The 24,358-nt window shown below is 43.4% G+C and overlaps 1 protein-coding gene across 1 annotated transcript; it reads left to right on the top strand.

The window, feature by feature from the left end:
* The first annotated feature begins 2,264 nt into the window (after window positions 1-2,264).
* LOC125977725 (inactive ubiquitin carboxyl-terminal hydrolase 53) lies at window positions 2,265-19,452 on the top strand. The gene is made up of 17 exons (XM_049734599.2): window positions 2,265-2,679; window positions 6,430-6,872; window positions 7,797-7,889; window positions 7,958-8,092; window positions 9,219-9,329; window positions 10,140-10,222; window positions 10,296-10,380; window positions 10,499-10,645; window positions 11,492-11,641; window positions 12,465-12,627; window positions 12,879-13,028; window positions 13,490-13,630; window positions 14,194-14,959; window positions 15,388-15,446; window positions 17,609-17,663; window positions 17,879-18,531; window positions 18,601-19,452. Exons 2-17 carry the CDS (start codon window positions 6,729-6,731, stop codon window positions 18,678-18,680), a joined length of 3,015 nt encoding a protein of 1,004 aa, XP_049590556.1. The 5' UTR covers window positions 2,265-2,679; window positions 6,430-6,728; the 3' UTR covers window positions 18,681-19,452.
* The last annotated feature ends 4,906 nt before the right edge of the window (window positions 19,453-24,358 follow it).

Genomic DNA, 24,358 nt, shown 5'->3' with positions numbered 1-24,358 from the left:
AGGAACTCAAAGCCGAGCAAGCGTGCTGACGGTGGCGAAATGACGCCATCCTTAGCGTACGCGGGTCAAGACGCGAGGGCACACAGCCCTCTAACAACTGATGGACAGTTGCAGCAGGTGTCTGTTCTCCTGGGAAAGTGCAAAGCCTTTTGGGATATCTAAAAATACAAAACGCAGACCTTGCGGGTCAGCCGGGGTGGTGTTTGGTAACTTTGTGAGCTCCTGAGATGAGGTGAATTGGCCGCAGCGTGTTGCCCATGAATTATTGTCGTGGAAATATTTGTTTGGACGCCCAGAGGACCAATTAGAGTCGCGGTACAAACACAAGATGCAGTCAAGGGAGTTCTTGACACAATTCATCTCCCATTAGAACCAATTGTGATTTCCTCTATGTCAAAGATTTTCCCAGTGTGGTACTAGCAGTGGTACATGAGCTCCCTCTAGTGGTATGTGAAAGTATCACTGAATTAATTATCCAAATTGTATGTTAAGCTTTTTTTTTTTTTTTATTCCGGTACAGTGCATTTACTCAGTATAGTTCAGTTGTATTTCACTTTCAAGTATGATATATTATTATTGTTTGTTTTTTATACATATTTTTTTATCAGGTTAATTTTTTACTTCACCTTGCTAACTTCAAACTCGTTTTTGAACACCACATTCTGCTATGGCGTTTTGTTGGTCGTTCTGGTCTGGTGCTTCTTAAAACGTGAAAGTAAATATTTTTTTGAAGTGTTACATGATTTTATGAACAAACGTGCAAGCCCGTTGGAATAGGTTTATATGCATTGATGCAAATTTTGCAGACATGGCTGCATGCCAGCACCAGACGGTCAAGTGCCAACAAGGGAGTGATGCTTATATCATCCACTTTTCTGCAGTGGGTGACCTCAAAGTAAGAAAAAGCACATCATCACGTCACATCATCAGCGTGCTCTTAGTGAGTCAGGAAATAATGAGCCACAAAGTCATCATGGCAGCAGACACATGAAAGCTTTCTTTCCCACAGATGGAAAATGTTGTTGAAAAACTTCTGAAGATTTAATTTAATAATTTAAAATGTTTACAAACGTAGCAGAACAGTTCTTGTCAGTTAAATGCATTTGCACTTTCACTATGTTATATGAACATTCTTGCGCTCTGACGTGCCCCTAGTGGTGAGGAGGAAATATAACAACTATTGACCAACATGAGTCTATTGTAAAATCTGTTACAAAATTAATCAATGTCGATCGTGAGGGAGAATAACAAACGAACACTGCGTGGGGCTGTTAGAAAATAAATGATCTACATTAAAAGGGAGGCAATACTTATTTGAAAAAAAAATCCTTGTCACAAGAGGGCTACAGTCATTTAACGTGTTATCGCCACGCTCCGAAACTTTTAAATTATTTCAAAAGGAAGTGTTATATGTCCCCCGGGGAAATGCATGGAAGGAAATAGCTCGGTCTTTCAATGGACTCCTTTCAAGTACTTCCTGGGGAAAGACTGGACTCTCCTGATACATTGTGACCCCTCATCACACAAACACTACATCAACACAAGCGCTTTTCCTTTTTGCCTTGATTTACTTGAAAGTGGATTTACATGACTTGCAAATGCAACGGGATGCAATACAAGTGGCAATACAGTGATCCTCGCTACTTCGCGTTTCGTTTATCGCGGCTTCACTACATCGCGGATTTTTTTTCCAAATTAAAAAAACATTTAAAAGTCAAAATAAAACTTCTAAATTGAGGAAACGTGTCTAACCTTTCGGACAATGTAGTATTGCTCCAAATGTTCGTTTACATTCCTTTAGAAGTCCGTTTTCGCTCGCGAGTTAGCATCTTTCCGCTAACTCGTTAGCCTGCCCAGTCCTTATTGTTGGTGACCGTACTTCGCGGATTTCACTTATCGCGGGTGTTTTTTGGAACCAATCATCCGCGATAAACGAGGGATTACTGTATACCAAAACAAGGAAGTATTTAACACATACAGTGGACAACAAAGATTATTATTTTATTTTTTAAAAGTGTGTTGGGCTTTAATTGTACGGGGCTTTTATATAACACGAGTTCGTAACGCAGATGGCGTCTGGCTAACGAGAGCCTGCAGATGTCACTTTTGCCTCCGCTGTGCTCCGTTGGAAAAAAAAAAAAATACAACAAATATGCAATCCGTACAACTGTGCCATGGCCAGTCAATATTTAACACCCAGCACCCCGCCCCCTCTTCACCCCCGTCCCGTTGAATCATTCGCTGACACACAGTAGTGCAGAAATAGCAAATGTGCATGCAATGTGCAACTTGCGCAAGTGTGTATGTACACGCCGCAGGAAGGAGAGTCGAGGAGGAAGGGGCGTGACTTGACTTGGACATCTCGTCCATCTCTCCTCGAAAAACATCTCGAATCCAGTTCAGGTGCCGAAAGCAACAAAGTGGGCCGGTCCGTTTATGGTGCCTCGTCCGGGACTACCGCCGCTGAACTAGCCTCCCTTCCTCTTCCTCATCGCAGCCTTCAAAGCAAATCCGCTTCAAACCGTAAAAGGAATTATTTATCACAAGAAAGGCGACATTTGGAGTTGAAAACAAGGACGGAAGTTTGCGGTTTTTCCCTACGTCTCCTCCCACTTTTCAATTTCGCAACTCTTGCTTTTGAAGATATTGGAAGCACATCTATTTCGGACTATCGCCAAGGTAAATTATTTTTTAAAAATCTTTTGATTTATTTTTATTATTATCATTGTTTATATTTGAGTACTGCGTGTTGGAAACGTACCTGAACGCAGGTAAGCGCAAGAATCAGGAAGTCAGGTCGACCAGTATATGAAACAAAGTTAAGCATTATAAGCATGACTAACGAATTAAGCCAAATATAAAGCGATGTCAAAGTTCATCTTGTGCGAAAAAAAAAGTTTGTTGTTTACGCATCTCTGTCGTATGTTGATTGCCAGCCAAGTCAAGTGTTCACTCGTGTGGTAGTAAAACAACAAGTCGGAGGGCAAAGTTACAAAAATAATCATCAAAAACCTACTTGACAATTTGCGTTTTTAAAGAATTAAGTATTAATAAACCGCAGTTCCAACAAAACACCAGATATACACTTTCTCTGCGGGATTATTTACGATGTGGATAAAAAGGTAGACGACCAATAAACTTATTAAACAATATTCCACACTAACAGTATGAGGAGCAGACACAATGGAATGTCGACTTTGAAGTATTGAAAGAAAGAACGAATGCTAAAAGTGGTCAAAATATTCTCATATTGGCAGTTTTAAAGAAACACTCGAGGTTCTGAGTTCGAATCCCAGCTGTGGGGTTAATAATTTGTGACGTGTTCCAGGTTGTACCCTGGAATATAAAATGGATGGACGACCACCTGCAACAACCTGCACGATGCAATATTTGCTTTCTCTGGTGAAAAACCAAAAGTGTCGTGATCCAATGCCGTTATCTGAGCTGTACGGCTCATCCTGAATGACACCATTGTGGTCGATTTCTGTCCTTCAAGAGGGAGTTCAAAGCATGTCGACAAACCTGTTTTATGTCTTTTCTGTTTGAATTTTGTTTGCCCTGCAAGAGCTCTGCGGGAAAAGTCTGCTGGCATGATTCTGGAAGGACAAAAATTAGGTTACTGGGGGTCAAGATGGTAGCTGCTGAAGTGACACACTTTAGGACTAAAAGGAAACTGACATGTTGGAATTCTTGACATGAAAAGAAGTGGTAGAATGCAAATCATTCCTTGGCATTGCCCCACCCCCCCAAAATAAATAATATCTTACACTCCAATTGCTCAAATGTTGCTATATAAATTCACTGCCACTTCAAGGCCTTTGTTTACACATTAACTTGAATATTTAGGTTACTGAATCTCGATTATTTCGGTAATAATTGAAATCATGATTGTGTAAACAATCGTTTGTTATAAGATTTCTTTGAAACGCAATAATTATGAAAGTTTCTTTAATGGACCGAACATGTAAAAATTTTTTAGAACAATGCAAATAAATGTACTGTATAAATTCAAGTATATCGTCCTTGTATAAACAAAAATTATGTCTATTAATAATCTGTTTTCCTTACGATTATGCCAATTTTGTAATCATGCAATAATTGTAATTGAATTTCGATGAATTGCACAGCCCTAGGAGAAATGCATACTTTATTATTTTTTTCAGGGGGATTGATTAACAAAGTCTTGACTTGGTTACTGTTTGATTTCAATTTTTAACTAATTGTTTTTAAGTGAAAAGGAAAGCAAGAGTTTTGCTCTCGTTCACACGTCGTTCGAGTGGGAAGTCTTGGATCCCGGAACATGTGCTTTTGTGTTGTTGTAGCCTTTCCTCTGCTGGACAACAGCGAGGAGGACTAGCGAGTGAGTCAGCGCCCTGTGGGTGATCCGATCTGTTCCGCAGGCCCGAACGTGGCATTGTTGTCCGAAAGGCTCCACAGCCACCTTCTGTCTGTCGGGAAATAAACTGTATTTTTTTTGAAAGCACATTCAGCCATCTGAACAGGAGTTCAGGAAATTCACACGGGGAAAAAAATGGATCGGATTTTGTATGGAGTCATCGGGAATTCCTGCCTCCCGCGCAAAAGCGGGCCTTCCTAACGAGCTCGTCCATCAGTCGATCAAATGCCGATGACTTGGCGCCAAAGCTTCAACTCCCTCGGCCCCCGAGTCCAGACTTGCTGATGCGCCTCTTCGCGCGATTGCTCCGAGGCGCTAGCTTGTACATTTTCTAAATGACCGGGGAGAAAGAAGCTCTGGACTTTTTTTCACTTGACACTTCCTGGGCGAACCTTTTTATTGGCGGGCTTCCGGACTTCCCCTTAAAAGAAACAGAACAAATCATATTTGCTTATAAAACTGGGCAGCTCAGAGTATTTATTCCGTTTTCATTTCAAGCCTGCGTGAATCTCTTCCGTTAGTCGTCACAAAATGTCCCTTAAAAACTTTAAACCCATTTTTGATTCATCGTGTTTGCCTGATTGTTCTGTTCTCTGCTATTCATGTTTTTTTTTTTTTTTTTGTGTGTGTTCTGATCCAGCTGATGCAGTGACCCAATTTCCATACTGGGATCAATGGTTTCCTTTTTATCGCGTATTAAGTAGACTGCTCTCCATCCCTCGGCATTCCATGAGTCAATGCTGGGGGAAAATGTGATTTCGATGGAGGGAAAAACGATCATTTCTGTCTGTTGAGCTGTCGGTCGTTGCCCAATGGATAAACCCAAGGCGGCGACCGAGCCGCTGAAATTGATTTCAAGGGGGATCCGATTTTCTCATGGAGATTGGGTTTTTATTAGACAATCGTAAAATGGCAGATGATGGCAGGCTGTAAGAATGCCGATGCTGGCTCGTCACTCTTTCGCCATGCGCCTCTTTAACCTCTGTGGCTTGTAACCTGGTCCGGCTCAGTCTAAAAATGTGTCAGGGGTCAATTTCGAAATGCTTTGTCGGACAAAAAATATGTCATGGCTAGCTAGCCGTGAAATTTGAATGATCTCTGTGAAATATCTTCATTGCTACTAGCTAGCATCTTAGCTAACAGTAAGTGTCTGTTAGTGTCATACATGGGATTGACTCTTTGTATTTAGGGCGTCAAAATGATTGGCAGGTGTTTTTTTGACAGCCCCTTTGACCTCGTCACACCTGATAATAGCTGCCGCTTTCGAGTGCGGCGCTCGGCGTACAGCAGTGGCAGGACGGCGCCGCGTTCCACTCTTCCCGCCAGACCTGAAACTAATCTGCAAAACTCTTAAGCAACTCCGAGCTTAAGTGATTGCTTCGGAATCCCGTTGCCATGGAGGCCGGGCTGCAAAGTACGAGCCCGCTCCCCCGCCACTCTTTAATTGAATCGCACGAGGATGATGACTTGTCAAAGCAGCGTTTAAACGCGAATGGTTTCTTCCATGCTTGCCGTGTTGTCATCTTGTCCGGGATTCTTGAAATACCACAATGGCAAATGTTGTCGGACTGGTTTTGGCTAAAAACTTGCGGTAAGGTTCGAGTTTTCTTTTGGTCTTTGTACGTAAACATGTTCGGCCATCTTTGTTCTACATTCATCTTGGTTAATGTGTCGCATAAACCAGAAGATTAATGAGTGACAATAATGAGATTCAATTGGTGACATGTCCTGGCTACCGCGAGTCAGTTTTTTTTGTTTTGGCTTGACAAACGTTTTGTTTGTCAACGCTCAGTGAAAGCGCCGCCGTTGCCGGGTACGCGCTCCAACTCGACCTTGTCCTCTGTTTTAAGAGCTGTTTGTAAAAGTTAATGTGCAAGCTTTGTTGACATTCCTTAAAATCTGCAGTTGGGCCAAGGGTGGGGAACATTTGATTTCCAAAGGCCGCCATCGAAAATTTATGAATGTTAATGATATACAAGATTCCTAGCCAGGTTGTGAAATCCAAATGATCTCATTGTGGTTGTTTTGGACAGAAGCTGAACGTGGATCTTCAGACCGCCGAATGTCCTGAGAAGCATCACAAATATGTGGCAAGAAGAGTCCTCAGTGGTTAGAAGACATCTCACCTGTGGACCAGTAAACCTCACAGACGTGTTACTTGGATTATAAAACCACGCCTCCCCATCCTCGGACCCACCTTTTGATTTTTAGACCTTCCTCATGCACGCAAGACATGGACTAGTGGCCCATGTGTAGCAGGACATCTACAGCTTGTGGGATTACATAGCCCCAGACTTTTTCAGGGGTCACTTTACTCCTTCAAGTAAACCCGATGGCATTACTCAGGTTGTTCAGGAAGCCCGGAAGCAATCTGGGGAAGGGCTACCAGCCGGGGAGCATGATGTCTCTGGCCCCCACCAAAGGACTTCTGAACGAACCGGGCCAGAACAGCTGCTTTCTCAACAGCGCCGTGCAGGTACGACTTGGCTTGTTCCGCTAACATCTAGCCGGCGTGCCGGTTCATTAGTCCTAAATGATGTGTGACGGTTTATTAGAGTGCGATGAGAGATCAACAAATAGAATTGAACAATAAATTAAATATCTGAGGTAAATTAGATCATTTAACACTCAGGCTCTGTTCACAAAAAAAAATGTAAAATCAGCAAATTTGAAATGTTTGGGACTGTAGAGTTGCTGAGTCATGACTATCACAACAAATTTTAAGTGACATTAAAGTTCAATATAAAATCAGTATTATTGGATTTGGAAAAATAATAGAATTGTACTGTTTGCACTACTTGAAAAAATCAAAATGAGCTGCAGTGGATAAAGAATGGATAATTTTGTTGGATGGTGTGTCATCACATTTGACTCATTCTTTGTGACAGAAACAGTTGGGAAACTCGGAATTAGGTGACGTCAGTGACGTGATACTCGAGCGTTACAGCTCACACACCTGTTCCAGAATTGCGTCATCCCCTTAAAATATAATAATACTTCCTCTACCCTAGAAATGCTTAAAATGACATTTCTCCCAGTTATTATTTTTTTTTATTATTCACAATCTAGTCTCTACATTTATTTTTGTCTTTGCCAAAGCTGAACGTCAAGTCGTTTTAGTCACCCCCCCCCCCCCCCCCCCCCGTGTTGTACGACGTAACAATACACTTGACAGTTGTGTTGTGTGACTGGTGGGGTGTTGGCTGGCGGGTTGCCTCATGGTTTTCCAGTCAGCCGCCTGGAGTGAGGTCACCCTCCAGCCCTGCGTGACTCACGGGGTGAGGCGGCAGATGAGCTGGTTGGAGATGAGCAGTCTCTACCCCCCCCCACCACCCCCCGGCGTGGTTTCTCTTCTGGAAGACCTTGGAAATGCAAAACAATGTTTGTTTTTTTTGTCCAGGTTCTTTGGCAGCTTGACATCTTCAGACGAAGCTTGAGGCAGCTACCAGGCCACTTCTGTTTAGGCGAGTCGTGCATCTTTTGCGCATTAAAGGTAAAGAGCGTTTCGGGGAAGAGCAATTTTTTTTTTTTTTGCACCAACTCCCCCTCTTCTCTCCTCAGGGCATTTTCTCCCAGTTCCAGCACAGTCGGGAGCGAGCGCTGCCTTCAGACAACCTGCGTCACGCCTTGGCCGAGACCTTTAAGGACGAGCAGCGCTTCCAGCTGGGCTTCATGGACGATGCCGCAGAGTGCTTTGTAAGTTCCTCTGGAAACCCCTCGGGAGGGAAACGAGCGTAACCGGGAGAGTGTGTGGACCCGTGTGTACCGCAACAAACTGTTTGGCGAGGTCACAGCAAAGAGCTTCTGTCTCTCCTTTCCTCTCCCATCGAGCCCCCTAGCAGGTTGCCGCTAAATATCGAGATGACAGATTATATAAGTGCTGAGGATTGCATCACATCACTTCTGCGCTACGCCGAATGTGTTGATTTTAAAGCAAATAAAAAAAATAACAAAATAGAAAGGGTTAGTATGGACAACCGAAGCAAATACTAGGCCGAGTCTTTGCTAGGTGCTGCCGCTTTGGTTCGAGGGGCTTAAGCCATGAGCCAAATGGCACCTGTGAAAATCCCCAAAATTATTTTTTTATTTTTTTAAATGTATTTATTTATTTTTTTATTTTTACTTCCCCCCCCCCCATCTCGTGTCTGAGTTTGACATATATTTTTTTGGTATGGGCGAGCATCGATACCACTAATGAAGAATCCATTAGTCAAGGATAATAATAATAATAATAATAATAATTTCTTTGAATAATAATAATATAAATAATAATATTGTTATTATTATTATTATTAATAATTTAAAATTAATATGAATATTATTATTATTATTATTTAAAATTAATATAAATATTGTCAAAAATCATCATAATAATAATTATTATTTAAAATTAATATAAATATTAATAATAATATTAATGATACCCATCCTATTACATCTTGATGAGTAGTAATTGAGGAAATAAGGTTGATAAGATAAATAAGGAAATAAAAAAATTTAGCTATATTTACAATGGCTCTGCGGCAAAGTTGTTTTTGCAACAGCATTAATTGCCCACAGATCTTCACGCTTGAACTCTTGACACACCACTGGAGAATTTAGCATCCGTTGTAAGATGAACTGGCTGTGAAGCTGCAACCATGCAGTCTTGAATATTTTATCACGTGGAGACTTGACAACACCTGAGTCACCGGGCACTTGTCTTTGAAACCTTATGGCTAAATTTCACCTCGCTCTGTCCCATCCCAAAGCTGACTGGGCGCTCTTAGCCAGGCTGTTTTTTGGGGTTGTTGTTGTTGATTGATGTAATATTGTGTGACAGGAAAATATACTGGAGAGAATCCACTTGCACATCGTGCCCGAGGAGACGGACGCGTGCACCTCAAAGTCTTGCATCACCCATCAGAAGTTTGCCATGTCGCTTTACGAGCAGGTCAGTGGGACGTCATTTCGCTCGCAATTCGCTTGCGCCAATGCCGGAAACCTCAACTCGCAAGGCGCGCGCATGAATCAACGTCGGAGACTGTGCGAGTCCAATCCGTCACGTTCTGATAGCGGGCGGCCTCAGTGGAGTAAGGCCGATTTGATTGGACTCAGGTTCTTCAATGCAGCATCAGCAGAAGCCACTAAATCACAGATGGTGTGTGTGTGTGCGTGTGTGTGTGTGGGAGAGAGGGAGTGTGTGTGAGACACACACAGACATGCAAACACCACTGGGTTTTGCGTGATGCTGACTCGCTTTAACAAACCAGTTTGACCTCACTCTAAAATACATGAAAAAATTTGCATTCAAAAATGATTTACATTGCATTTTTATTATGTTTATATGAAAACACAAGATTGTAATGAAAAGGAGCACAGGGAAAATGTCACATTTCCTGCCCCTTTCTACAGAAAAACATTTCATTTTCCAATTTCCCCTTTAGCCATTTAAAATAAAAATCTGCAGTTTTATAATTAATTTAACCTATTCTGCTAAAGTCTAAATTAAAATTATCATAATTTTTTAGCACTTTTCTTTAATGATCTTATTAAACCAAAAAAAAAAACTAACAATTAAAAAAAAAAAATGTTGCTTGCTGAATGACCATGTTTACAACTCGGATTTACATTTTTGTGACACTGCCAACTGCTGGCCCGGCATGCACACTACAACCTTGAGTCATTTTCGCTACTGCAGTGAATGTAATTGGCCAGGCAACAATGATAGACATTTTTGCTCACTTTGTCTCCCCGTCTGCAGTCTGTGTGCCGTAGCTGCGGGGCCTCATCTGACCCGCTGCCGTTTATAGAGCTGGTTCATTACGTCTCCACCACCGCGCTCTGGTAAAGCACCAAAAACATGCTCATTACCGTCCTCGTCCGCCTCACTTGTCCGTTTGGCTCTCCTCTTCCTCAGCCAACAGATGTTACAGCGCAAGGACGAAACTTTTGGAGAACTGTTACAAGCGGCGTGTACAGTCGGAGACCTCCGTAACTGTCCCGTAAGTGTCTTGGAAACTGTTTAGAAATCAACTCATTCATTACCAATGACAGTTATAGACGTCCATTTGAATTGGGCTGGTGGTGAATGAGTTCAGGATTTTGATTTTCCCGCTCTAGAGCAAATGCGGCCAGAGGATTCGGATCAGACGTGTCCTCATGAACTCCCCAGAGATCGTCACCATCGGCTTCGTGTGGGATTCGGACCAGTCGGACCTCACCGAGGACGTGATACGCTCGCTGGGGCCTCACCTCAGCTTGTCAGCGGTGAGCGCCGCACACACCACGCACGCCGTCGTCAGCTGCGAACGTTGCGTAATCAGTCGGTGCCCCGCCGGGGTCTCCCTGCCCCGCTGATCAAAAAGCCCCCCCCCCCCCGTTACTTTTAGTTCGTGTCAACCGGTTCAAATCCCCTCCCTACCAGAGGAGCTTGAACGCTGTTGGCGAGTTGTACAGCGCTGCTGGAAATCAAATGGGGGTGGGCTCCTCACACGTTACATAACTTCCGCACTCAAGTGTTGAGTTTGTTTATTTGACAGCCCTCTCTCCCGCATGTTTCTCGAACTCTCGCCGCAAAAAGCCTCGATTCATTCCGGAGTGTTTAATGTGACATTATTGGGTGTTAAATGCAGACCCACCACCAGCGCCCCGATTGTTTGCAAGCTATTGTTTGCGAGGGTGAGAACCGGCGGAGCAGGAAACGCGTGAGGATTAAACCAAACCTATTTTTTGACATTCTAGTGCCGTTTCCCTCGGGAATTTATATTTTGTGTGTGTGTTTTGGGCAAGGGGTCACCCAATATTTTTTGGTCCACAAACTGGTTTCATGCAAAATGATATTTTGATGGACCAGTATATAACATAAAATAAAATAATAAAATAAAATATATAATCAAAAATCTTGGTATAATTATTTGTCCCCCAAAATTTTTAGATTTTTTTTTTTTTTTTAAGATTTTTGTGCTCAAATTTTGCTACTGTATCACGTGACCGAGATGAGAACTTTTATTACAAAACCAGCACCTTTGTGCTAAATAACCTTTAGACTTCACCGGTTTTCTTTTGGATCTTTTATTCAGTTGTGATTTAAAGCCGCTGTTTTTGTGTGCGCAGCTTTTCTACAGAGTGACCGACGAGCACGCCAAAAAGGGTGAGCTGCAGCTGGTGGGGATGATCTGCTACTCCAGCCGCCACTACTGTGCCTTCGCTTACCACACCAAGACCTCCAAGTGGGTCTTCTTCGATGACGCCACCGTCAAAGAGGTGCCTCAGTCGTACACTAACCATTATTTTGCGTTTCAAAACAAAGTCGAATACTACAAAATGGTTGCTCACCATTTTATGCCCACCTCAAGTCGCACTGCGCAGAGCTCAGGCAAGCTAGCTGCCAAGTCTGCGCAATCCTAATTTGGATCAGCGCCAAATTGTCCATAGATACAGCAGAACCTCCATAGATGAACGCATTCTGCGTGGCCGCTTGACTTCAAGCATAAACTCGTCTTTTTATAATGTCCAAAGTCAATTAATTAACCCTGAAGTTACGTAATGAAACACTTTGGAATAATTTCCCAAATGAAACTAAATGCACCTCGATATTTGAAGCTGCCTGACTTTTTTTTTTTATATGAATTGTGAGCCAACATAATTTAAAAAAAATATTTTAATCTACTTTGTAAAATATATTATTTATTGACTTAATAGTTTGCTTATTGTATTCCATTTTCCCATGCTTGCATTTTCAATAGCTAGCACATTTTCCGTTGTTCCTGCTCTCCCTCATCTCGCCGCTGTAATCTTCATTTGCTTAATTAAGAAGCACACGGGCATCTGTTAGCCCACAGCTCGCCTTTGCGGCGTCTCCGCGCCGCCACCTGACGAAGCCCTGCTAATGTGATTGTTCCACGCGCTCGCCAATTGGACTGCGAGTACGCGTTTCATCCTCGTTTTCTTTTCAGTCATGCTTTGGCTTCTGTTCCGACATCTGCCGCTGCTCACGGCTTTTATTTGAATGTGGGAGCGGTTGTGATTTTTTTTTTTTTTTTTTTTTATTCACATGCTGTCCTTTCTCCTGATGTTCTCACTTTAGGTCGGGTCCAGGTGGAAAGATGTGGTCAGCAAATGTATTAAAGGTCACTTCCAGCCTCTCCTGCTGTTTTACGCCAACCCCAATGGCAGCGCCATAACGCCAGAGGATGCATCACAACAGAACCTGAGGCAAACCCAGTACAAGAAACTTGAAAATAAAGAAGGCAAGTCATGCAAATGGAATGGTGGATGTGTTGAAGTCAATCTCGTGCAGGCAGAGAGCGAGAGAGAGAGCAACATCTCGCTCTTGGATTATACACCCCAGGATTTGTGAGGTTTTATCCCCGTTTAAAGATCCTCCTCAAAACCTTCCATGCTGGCCGTAGACCAGGTCCAAGTCGGGTGGCAGCCGGCCTGAAAGCATGGCGTGGTGGGCTCACGTGTGCAACAATGTGTTTTCATCTTCCCGGTTTAGGTGTGACATCTCCACTTGCGTCTCCGAAGAAGTTGGAACTGACCAAGGAGAATCTGAACGCGCTGCTGAGTTTTCCACGCTCGTTACATCAGAAAACGTCTAACACCTTTAGCCGCAGCGGTGCTCATACTAGCGGAGGACGCGGGCAAGGTACACTTTGAGATATTTGAATTAGATGCCCACAGTTGGAACTCAAGATGGATGAGTACAGATACCAAGTGTCAGTATCGGTACAGATACCAGCCTTATTTTGAGGTGGCGGTACTTTTGAGGCCATTTTAAAATCAGGAAGTAGAACATTAATTTCATGCAATTTGAAGGAAAAATGGTATATTGAAAATATAGGTCATTGCTTTAATTACTAGTGGTATCGGCACTTGGTATCGGTGATTACTCAAGATTGGAGAACTGGTATCTGTCTGGAAAAAAAAAATTGGCAATGATCACCCAGTAGTTGGGACCTACAGATACATAAAAGAAGCAAAGTTAAATAAAAATAAGTAAATGGCAAATAAATAAATAAATAACAATTTAATTAAATTAAAAAAAAAGTTTAAACCACCTTTCTGTACCCTCATGACTCTTGCTATTGTATACACTTTGTTTGATAGTGAAACTCGGCACCGACGAGCCCAAGCGTCAATTCCGAGAGATTGTAAGAGAAGTTTCACAGCGAGCCGGCAGAGAGGCGCATCCAGTCGGAAGAGACTCTGATCGAAGCGGTCATCGCCGGCCGGAATCACGCTCCAGAGGTCGGTCAAACATCCTCATGTCCAGCCTGTACATGTGACGCCGCGCATAAAACACGCACGGGGAGAATTCCCAAGCTTTTATGACACACACGAGAACGGCCCGCGTTTCGGATTCAGCGGACCTTATGTAAGCGCGGGTTCGGGAGCGACGTGTCAGAACGAGGATTAACTGCTGACGTCCGTCTGAGCTCTCTTTCATCCTGCTCTCGCTCAGTTGGAATTCTCTGATTTCCCTCTTCAGTCAAAAAAACAAAATGCACAACACATGCATTTTTTTACCAATATTTTATTAATATATTTAGATTTTATTTTATTTGTTATTTATTATATTGTATTGGTTATATTTATATTTTCTTTGTTGTTGTTATCATCAAACATTATATTACTTGAAAAGTGCGGTGATATTTGTGTCTTGCCCGACTTCCTTTTTATAAAAAAATATTATTATTATTTATTTTTTATATTTTGAACAACCTCATAACTCGATATCCTGTCGCCTCTGTATCACCTGCTTCAAAGTGCGCCGCTTTGAATCTGACAATATGAATTTTACTCCCACACAGAGCCGGGTCAAGACCGGGCCAACTCTCGCTCTATCTCCCCCCCGGGAATTAAATTCAGGCAACACGTAGAGCCTCGTCTGTACAGCAGTCAGGGGAAAGGTCCCACGCGGAGTGAGCGCCCACCCCAACTTAGCAGCAGGCCTTCTCACGAGTCCTTTCACTCCAGCTCCAGGGTTCAAGTGTTACCCAGTTTGGCGGGCGTGAGAAGCGCTCAGTACAGCAGGAGAGCGGACACTAACGGTTACGACACAGATAGCAGCCAGGATTCCCGTGGGCGTCCCGGGAGTGCGGGGAACGGTCGCAGCAGATCCAATCGTCCCTGGAAGCCTATGAGGGAGGCGCTCAATGTGGACAGCATCTTGAGAGGCGACGACGGCGAGGTGGCCGGTCCGGAGCGGCCGCAGCTAAGCCCGCGGAGATGGCCTCGCAGCAAGTCGCCTACACGAGAGTGGGAGGTGACGTCGGGAGGACGGGAGGAGCGCAAGCCCAATAACCTTATGACCATCTACGAGGACGACCAGAGGCACGAAAACGGCAGCAGTCGCAGCTCGCTGGATTCGCTCGGCCGGGGCGGCTACGGTGACAAGGACAGGACGAAGGGCACGGCGACGCTTAAAGTCTACGACAACTGGAAAATCCAGCGAACGGAATCCGGCTACGAGAGTAGCGACAGAATTAGCAATAGCTCGGCCAATCTGGATTCACCCGTTGTGGAGAACTTTCCCCCTAAAGAATTACGGCCCATACCTGAGCTGCATCTGTCACGGTAAATAAATGCATTCATTCCACTTTTGTATCAAAAAGCAAAGTAGGGATGGGGGAGTGTCCATCCCAGGTATTGGTGGCCATACCGGGCTTATTTCACGGTATCGGTACTCGCGACATTGGCCGATACTATTATAGTGCAATTTTAAGGACAATTGATATTGATTGGAGTATAAAGATATTTTTTAAAAATGATCTCTCATTGTTGTTTGGGTAAATATTGTGTATCAAAAGTAGCATGGTGGTATCGGTGCTTGGTATCGGTGACTACTCAAGATTGAGTACTCATACTGGTATCGGTTTGGAAAAAAACGGTATCGAACATCCCTAATCGTAACATCACACTCACCTGGAAATTGTTATGGAAAATTGTATGACATCTTTCATGTAATATTAACAAATAATTTTATTTATTTATTTATTTTTTAGGGATATATTCCCTCCGAGGGGAAGTGATGATGACAAATCGGAAACTTCCTCTCCTCCTGGTAAGTCACTATCTTTAAAAGAAAAAAGGCACTCGAGAATATTTCCAATGTATCCGAAGATTCAAAATCATTTTTTTGCCCTTCCAGTTTTGTGCTATGATGAGAGCAGTTGTCATAACTTACTGATTGAAGGAGGAATAAGTTGTCAACATCATTTGAAAGAAAAAAATAAATAAAAAATTCAGGAAGTAATATGATTTTAAAGCTCACCGATGTTAAAAACTGAAATTTCCTCAACAGGAACTCTGAGTTAATCTTGATGATGGTGAGCGAGCGAGCGAGCGAGCTTGTAAGGGCCACCCAGCTGTGCTCAGCCGGGCCGAAAATGTCTGTCAGAAGGTGTATTCAGACGGGAACCCAAATCGCAGGCGTGTTTATTGCCAGGTCATGTTGCGTTTCAGAATGAAACACAAAAACAACAGCCAAGAATGTTTTCATCAGACTAGGCTTAAAAGTCATTTCTGCCCTCCCCAACTTCTTTTGTTTATTTTTCTTTCTTTCTTCTAGCGGATGTAGGCGTAGTGGTCTTGTTTTGTTTTGAATTCAGGGCGGAGTGAGTACAAGTCGAGAAGCTTGAAACTACCGTCTTGAAACTTGCTCAACTTGTTTGGCAAAGTACTCGATGTGCTTGTCCATCGCCTCAACATGGCCACCTGTGCCAGAACAAAATATTCAAGTCGACTGCTCCCTTTTCCCATGAGGGAAAGTTTAATTACCGAGCAATCCGGGGTAGGCTGGAGTTCACTTGTGACCTTATGGAAGAAAAGCGGTATAGAAAATAGATTTATGGATTTTTCCATATGGTGGCCTCGTCGTCCCCTTTTACACTCATGTAAACAAACATCCGCCATTTGTAGAACATTTCAGGTGACGCTCTGGGGGGTGTTTTTGTTGTATGCTAGCATTTTATCTGTCTGGAGTCAGTCTGGCCGGCATTCAGACGTGGCGGGGCGGAGATCCCGTTTAAAAGGACCACGGAGGGGTCTCGTGTGGAATACTTGATGCCGCCGCTAAATTGTCCATGGTTGCTCATTGTAGAACCGTACAGGAGAGGCTATTTGCGTTCCCGCTCGCACTTGACCTTGCGACCCCGCCAGCCCCCCTCGTGCCTGGCACAAATATTGTCGGAATGAGTTTGAACCCACGGGCTGATCTAATGGATTCCCTCGCCTCGTTGTTTGCGTAAATTGTCTGTCCTTGAGTTGCCGAGGCCAAGTTTGAGTTATGGTTGTCGCTCAAGCGGGCGGACATTTTAACATTACAACGGTAGATGTAAGATTGAGCCCCGCCCCCTTTTTTATATTGCCATTTAATGACATCGCTTTATTTTGAAGAAAGATCACAGATCAACATTCTCAAATTGTGAATTGCCTCGTGGATTTAGCGGCTTAAAAACGCAATAGCGTCGTGGATGGAGTGGGCGGGGCATGTTCTGACCCCGGTGTAATTGCATGCCAGCACAAAGGATTTAGCCTCTAATGCTTTGAGAGCGCGAGAGTGCTGACGCATGGCAGATGGCCGCTCACTCCCTTCGCGTCGTCCGTTTGCGTGGATCACCTTTTTCCAACTTAGCTTGGTGATCTGATGACTAGACAAAAACTATGAGGTCAGGACTCTTTGGCGGTCAGTCCGAAAATGCCCCAAAGGGGTTATTTCTGAAAGAATGATGAGACAAAAAATGTCCGCTTCAGATTAAACTGCACAATTCCAACTACTTGGGTATATTTGTTTCCTTGAACAAACCCTGACGAAATCTGATGTGCATAAATTCGCTGCCAACACTCAAAGGGGCTTTAAGAGGTACAAGTCTGAGCCTCCGAAATCTCGTTTCATTATTTGCTCTTGTAAATCTGCTGGAGTTCTTTATTAGCTCCATGTTAGTAGGCGCCATGTTATTAGGCGCCAGATCCTTTTGGAGGGTCCGTGCTCATTGGCTAGACTGGATGTGCCCTCTTCGCCCCCCCCCAGGCGGCACAAGCTGCTCTGATACTTCCGTTCCCGACGCAGAGCCTCGTTGTGACCCCTGTTAGATAACACGCCTGAAACATCATCACATCGTTCCCTTTGTAAAGTCAAAGCTGCGACAGATGTCGGCTAGGTTTATTTCGGACCATTTGGTGCTGGAAATAAAATTTGAGGAGCTATTTGTTTTTCTTTTCCAGGTGAACAAGGGAAAAAGTCTCTGAACCTGCATGACTCAAACAATCCTTTACAGAGGTAAATTGATTTCAATGCGTTCATGTTAATCTTCAGTCAATCGAATGCTCATTTATTTTTTGGTTTTGTTTGTTTATTCATTTATTTATTCAATAATTTTATTTATTTTATTTATTTATGTACTAATTTCTATTTATTTTCTTAACCAATGTTTTTTTAAATATATTTATTTATGTATTTAACCAATATTTACTTATTTGTTTATTTATTTATAGAAAAAGAGCCTTCCGATACACTCCTGGAGTCTTGGAAAACAACGGCCTGGACAGCGACAAAGAAGAAAACATTGATAGTCCAGTGAGCCCGGTTCCGCCTTACTTGCCAAAGACGATCAGTTCTGATTGGATCAGTTCAGACGACCTCGGACGCTTCTCTGAACACGAGGAGCTCCGCAATGATGACTTTGCACGCAACTCCCCCCCTCCGCTACCCCCTAAACACTTTGGCGGAGATCGCACGAGCCCGTCGGAACCGCCAGAACTACCGACCCGCCGGCCCAAAAGCACCACCCCTGCACTCTCAAACAACACCCTTATCCGCTGGATCGAGACGCCCGCCGAGCGCAGGCTCTCGTCCGACGCCAGCTCCAGCAGGTCTTCGGACCAGGACCGCAACGACTTCTCGGAGAGCGAAGAGCGGCTCCCGGGCCGAGAAGGCGCCGACTCCCCCGATGTGGTTCTGCCCACAACTTACTTCTCGGTGGATAACTGCATGACGGACACTTACCGGGCCAAATACCATAAGAGGCCCGCCTTATACATGAGAGCAGAGGAGCACACGTCTTCAGGGGAGAGCGATGTGGACGCTAGAGGACTTCCTGTGTCAAATGCTGAGTCATCACAACTCCCTGCAGACCGACCACAACCAGGTACCTCAAAAATTCTAGTGGGTTCGCCTGAACTTTAGCGTATACGTCTTACTATTTCTGCTTTTGCAGGCTATTCCACTTCCAACAAGCCCGTTGCAAAGTGGAACCCGGTGACCCCGAAAGGACTCGATGAGCATGGTTTCCTGTAGGGGGCGCTAAATGAGCCTCTCACAGGATGACCACACCTACTGCCTCCCTCCCAAAAAAAATCACTATGCATTACGACTGACTGTTGTACTGAATGTCTTGAACGAGAATGTGGTGTGGCAGTCAAACAGATTGCTCCTCTGAACAAGATGAATGAAAACTGAATTTGCACAACCAGAAAGGTACAGAAAAGAGGAACTGTCCTGCTTTCAGGTCAAAAGTGTACCAACTCCTGAGCAACTTTGGTACATTAATGGATCCTAGGGATTCGTATAAATGGGTACACCCACAAAGGGATGTGCGTACTGCAGCACTCCAGAGCAGGCTTTCCCTAATTTAGGGGCAGGAGCCAAAATGGGCCGAGGTGAAATCCGGTGCCAATGTCTTCCTCCTGTCTCTTTTGTGTTAATAATAAAGGCCGGGCAGACTGACCCGCCTAAGGTGACAAATAATTAATGCTTTTTTGCAGCAAGTATGTGGCACAAACAGAGTCTTAGCACTGGATGACACTCCTAACTGTACTATTTTTTTTTTGTAGGAAAATACAAGCATTTTGTTCCGGGTAATTGTAGTCATAATAAAATGTTCTAAATATATGTACTATTTGGTCATGGTTCACTGTTTAATAAGTGACACAGTGCCTTTTTGTATTTTTTTTAGTGCCAAAGCAAGGTTTGAATCAGCTGTAATTTGTAATTTTTTTTGGATTCCAGAGATTTTATTTTATTTGTATTGATCACCACTTGTTGAGTAAAATAAACCGTTTTAATTAAACTTGGATACAAATATGTTTTGTTTTTGGCTTAAAAAAACATTTTTAAAAAATGTCAAGCTTGATGCTAACGTAGAATATTCACAATGTTATGCTGCCATCTGCTGTTAGGTGCACCCAATTACACCCAAACGTTTGTAAGGTTGGCGTTTCCTTACACGCATAAGACGTTTGCGTTTGGTATGTTGGATTGATTCTTTTACAGTATTTATAAATGTTTCCCCAAAGTCACACGCACAAATCTCTTAGGACCGAAAGATAAAAACAAGCCACACTGGAGGGGCGCTTAGAAGCGGAACATGGCGGCCTACTGCCGCCATTTTGCACCGGACCAGGTGAGTGTAAAATCTTAAAACTGCCTCTTATCTGGGTCATTTCGTTTTTCTAACTGTTTTATCACCAAGTATAATGTCACTCCATTTTGTACAATTGTGACATCCCTTGATTGTGTTGCCCATTTCAAAGAAATTGCTACATAGTTTTAATCAACGGTTTATTTTAATAGTTCGTCTCTTTGCCAGGTTAGCGTAAATTAGAATAAGGGTATGTTTTTACATAAAAATCCAGTTGAACCATCACACAACAGGTTTACAAGTTTTATTTCACGACAGCACCATCTGCTGGTGGTAGAGAAACCATGCTGAATTTTGTTGATGCTGAGTAAATCCTAACTATCAGTAAAGTAACATAAAGACATATTTTATTTGAACTCAGCATGACAAGCATTTAAGTGTATTTTCACACTTGTGCATCTGGTCTCTTTTGTTTGATCATTAATCACTTGCCTCTCGGTGAAATAAAGCATAAAAAAGGAGGCTTAATAAAAATGAAATTGTTTATGATGCGCTTGATTACCAAGGTGGTTTTCCTTGCTGAAGATGAGCGATGGGAGCCTTCGGGATCGCCGCCAACCGTTCAAGCAAAGTGTGCGCAGGTACTCAATCATGTGAAAACATGTTATTGACTTGAAATAATTACTGTGTACTTCAATTTTAAGTGATGCTAGTTTCTTTGATGCAACACAAACGTTCATGGATCAATATAGAGACAATTGTAAATAAAGCAATTTGGTTGGGGCGATAATATCAGAAACTTTGATAACCACCCGAAAATTTTCTTTGTACTCATATATTTAGTGCAGCCCAACTAGTCAAAATACAGTATTGTGATTAATGTATTGTTTGTGGAATATGAATTAAACAGATAAAATGTGCCTGTTTTTATCCATCTCAGGGGGCGGCCATTTTACCACTTGCTGTCGACTGAAAATGACGTCACAGTTGCCGGTCACAAGCCACAACCAATCACGGCTCAGCTTTAGAAAACTGGTGAGAATATTATTATTATTTAATGATCCCCCCAAATGATTTTGATTATAACGCAAGAACGCAAATTCCACATCTTAGATGTCAAAGAAAAAAAAACATTTTAAATGAGAAATAGAAATGAGTCAAGATTTGTGTTTTAACAAGTTTATTGACTCTGACTTTTAGTTTTAGAACTCAATTATGTAAATAAATGCACTTTTGTTCCATATGTTAATTAAATTCAAAGTGGCTTCATTTAACCCGTAGAATAACCGCAGGCATAGAAATGTTACTACAGTTTGTTGTCAAATGAGATATTTGTCTCCTTGTTCACGTCTGCTGTGTTTATATTGCTGACGACAAAGTAAAAGTGAATCTTCTTTGACCCTCTCAGAGCGATGGAGCAACCTAGCGAGTGCGTTTGTCACATTAATTCATTTTGGATCCCGCTGATATGGGGTATGATTGCCGGTTGTCAGAGATGGCGGCGGTGGTGGCGGCGTTGTGGGGGGGCGCCAAACGCTAAGCAATTGGACCAGCGCGGCGCCTTCCCATTATCTTGTCCCTCGCATTGTAATTATCACTGGTGCTCTTTCTGCGCCGCCGCTCCTGTCTCTCCCCAGCCATTGTAATCGTGATTGACTGGCGTGGCGGCCAAAACAGCGACATCTTGAAAAGGCATCTCATAACCGTCCTGCCATTTTGATCCCCTCCGCCGCCATCATCCCTCTCACTTCTTCAGCTCAAAGGGTTTCGACGCCACCCTCGGCGTTGTCCTCATTGCGCGTAATGACGCTTCACGCTCGAATTGACGCAGCATTTGTGATTTCGCATGAAGCTATCAGGATGATGTCAAACAATTAAGTTGTTTAATTGAGTGTGCTTCGTGACACACTTTTTAGACTATTCAACTTTTTTTCTTATCGTATGGTGTCGCTAGAAGCCATCTTGGATTGCCATGTTGGGCTGTGATGCATTTTTTGTTGCTGTTCAGTTTAATACAGTGGTACCTGATTTTTGGAATGTGCCACTGGTATAGTAATAATGATAAATAACAGTATGAAAAGCGATTTTCCTTTAAAATAATAGCTAGATGGGTTGTAATGAGGCAAAGAGCAGCTCTGTTGTTGCCATGGCAACACAAGATCGGTTGTGTTACAGCTTGGCGTTTCTTTTCAAATGCACTTTTAGCACATTTTGCTTTGAAAGCGGTGGCTTAAAAATGACACGGGACAATACACAGCAAATGCAATGGGATTTTTTTCCCCCTTTGCTTCAATCCTGTTTGTATTTATTGTGTGTGGATGCGATAACTAGTTACCGCAACAGGTCAATATAAGCACCGTCGGGCTCGTTTGGATCCGCTGCAGGGCTGGCCACTTTTATCAGCGTTTGGGCCTTGGCTGTTTTTTTTTCTTTTTTTTCTTTTCGGTGCTGCCCTGTGACAGCATTGAGTGATACACCTTGTCACATAGGGAAGTTCATCAGCAGCCACTGAGAAGCGCCATCGATTGGGCTGCCCTGAGCCTTGCCAGATAATGGATTGGATTAATCCCTCGCCGCGGAGGACTTGTGCTTTATACACACACGCGGATGGTGTGTGCATACAAAAAAAAAATATATATATATACAGTCGATGGTGGTGTTTTTTGCTTGGGGCCCAAAGGGCATTTAAGTATCAGTCAGCAGAGGTGGTGATGCATTGCTGACGTGCTGTTGATTTCTTTTCTTCAGGCATTTACCTCTGCTTACTTGCCATGAGAGTTCACATTTTGAGACCTGAACACGCACAGGTACCCGCATGTTCTTCCTTTTAAAAGAAACCAAGACAAAACAAACTGATCCGAAGCCAATCATCCTCTGCGAATTCTTCCGAGCTCCGATTTCCAGTCTCATTACGATGACGAGGGTAAACAGATTCAAAGATGCAGCGTAGTCTATTAAGGCGACGCGTCGCTCGCTTCGCCCCCGTTTTTTCTTAAAGAGGCAATGCATCAGCGACGTGTCCAAGCAGAGATGAGCGCAGCCGAAGAGCCAACTCATCAGACTCATTTTGTTGCCAGCGGGGTTTACCTCAAACACTTGTAATCTATGGACTGTAATGTGATTCGCCGAGCACTTAGTGGCAATTCATCTTGCCTCGTGCCTCCCGGGCAGTGTCGTGTGTGTGTGTGTGTGTGTGTATACATGCATGCTTGTTCATCCGTAGTCACGAAAAATGAAAAGCAAACTTTGTTATTGATGAGCATCGCGCATTTTTAGATGTTTCCCGCCTGTTTAAATAATATCATGCTAAAGTTGTATTGTTTGATTAAAACCCAAATTAAAGCCCTCCACTCAAAAACTACATCCAAAATTGATGTCTATAAAAATCAGACATATCAAATTCAAGGCAGTTAATAACCTAAAAACAGTAAATACAAGAAAACTCCAAAACAAGGCCAAGTCTCAAGCTGAGTCAAAAACCAAAGAATAAAAATGTGTTTTTAGACGAGTTTTAAGACACCGCTCTTAAGGCGGCCCCATCAAACAAGATACTATTTGTTCCTCAAGATCTGACCTTGCGTGGACCTGTGCTTTTATTTTCTAGGAGTCGTCAACCGCCACACTTGAAATTTCTTTTTGATATCGTCCGTCAAGCTTACAGGAAGCAATTGGACAAAATCTCGACGACAACTTAATCGTTGAAGGAAATGTCTCTAAAATGATCACGCGGAAGCAAAATAGCAGACCTGCCCTTCAGACTTTTCGCCAATCCATTTATAATAATCACGCCTGCTGTATTTCATAAGTGCAGGTGGTTTCAATTTGGACCTCGCCATCCCCCTACGGAGCATGTATGATGCTTTTTTAGCTGGCAGATGGCAGCATAGTCACAGTCGTCATTGCCGGTCGCAACCTCGGCGGCCTTCGCTAATGAGTCGCCGCGGCCGAGCATCTGTCTTGCTCATGGAATGTCACTCGTCGTGCGGAGGACGCCACGTACCGTCTGGCCTCTCTGAAATGTTAGAATTAATCCTCAATCGCGCCTTTGTAAGGATAAATGTGTAAACTTTTTTATGGATTCACGTTCTTCCCTTTTGTGGTTTTAGTGAGAACACACAATGAGCGATCCTTTCAGGCGGCGCACCAGCACGCTAATGCTAGCTATCAAGGGCTCTTCAGGGCCCATTTTCACTCTGTGGAAATCAGCAAGTCTTAGAGCAAAGAAGAGGCGGCGTGCATAAAAGCTAATGAAGCACCCGCGTCCTCTCGGTCGTGAGTGCACTTGGCTCCGAGGCAAAGGACATCTCCAAAAAAGGGACGCTCGCCACGCGCCCGCTCCCCCCCCCCCGAGTGCGTAATCACAGTGCTTGATTACGAGCGGCCATTAGAAGCCGGCGATGGCGCCGCAAGTACGCTGTGAGGAATTAAGGCCTGCCTGATTGAGTTCAGTATGTTTGGAGATGAAAAAGAAAACATGCATGATGGAAAGTCTCATGGTCATCGGACCCCCTGTGATGGGGTACAATCACAGCAAATTGGAGCAAACCACCAGGTGATGACATCAGCACTGTGAAGAAATGAACACAATTTACAGTCGTATCTAATGTTTGTTTTA

Source organism: Syngnathus scovelli, chromosome 1 (assembly GCF_024217435.2).
Source record: "Syngnathus scovelli strain Florida chromosome 1, RoL_Ssco_1.2, whole genome shotgun sequence".
Classification (NCBI taxonomy): domain Eukaryota; kingdom Metazoa; phylum Chordata; class Actinopteri; order Syngnathiformes; family Syngnathidae; genus Syngnathus; species Syngnathus scovelli.
The sequence above is the reverse complement of the archived record's forward strand: the minus strand, read 5'-3'. Positions and strand labels throughout refer to the sequence as shown.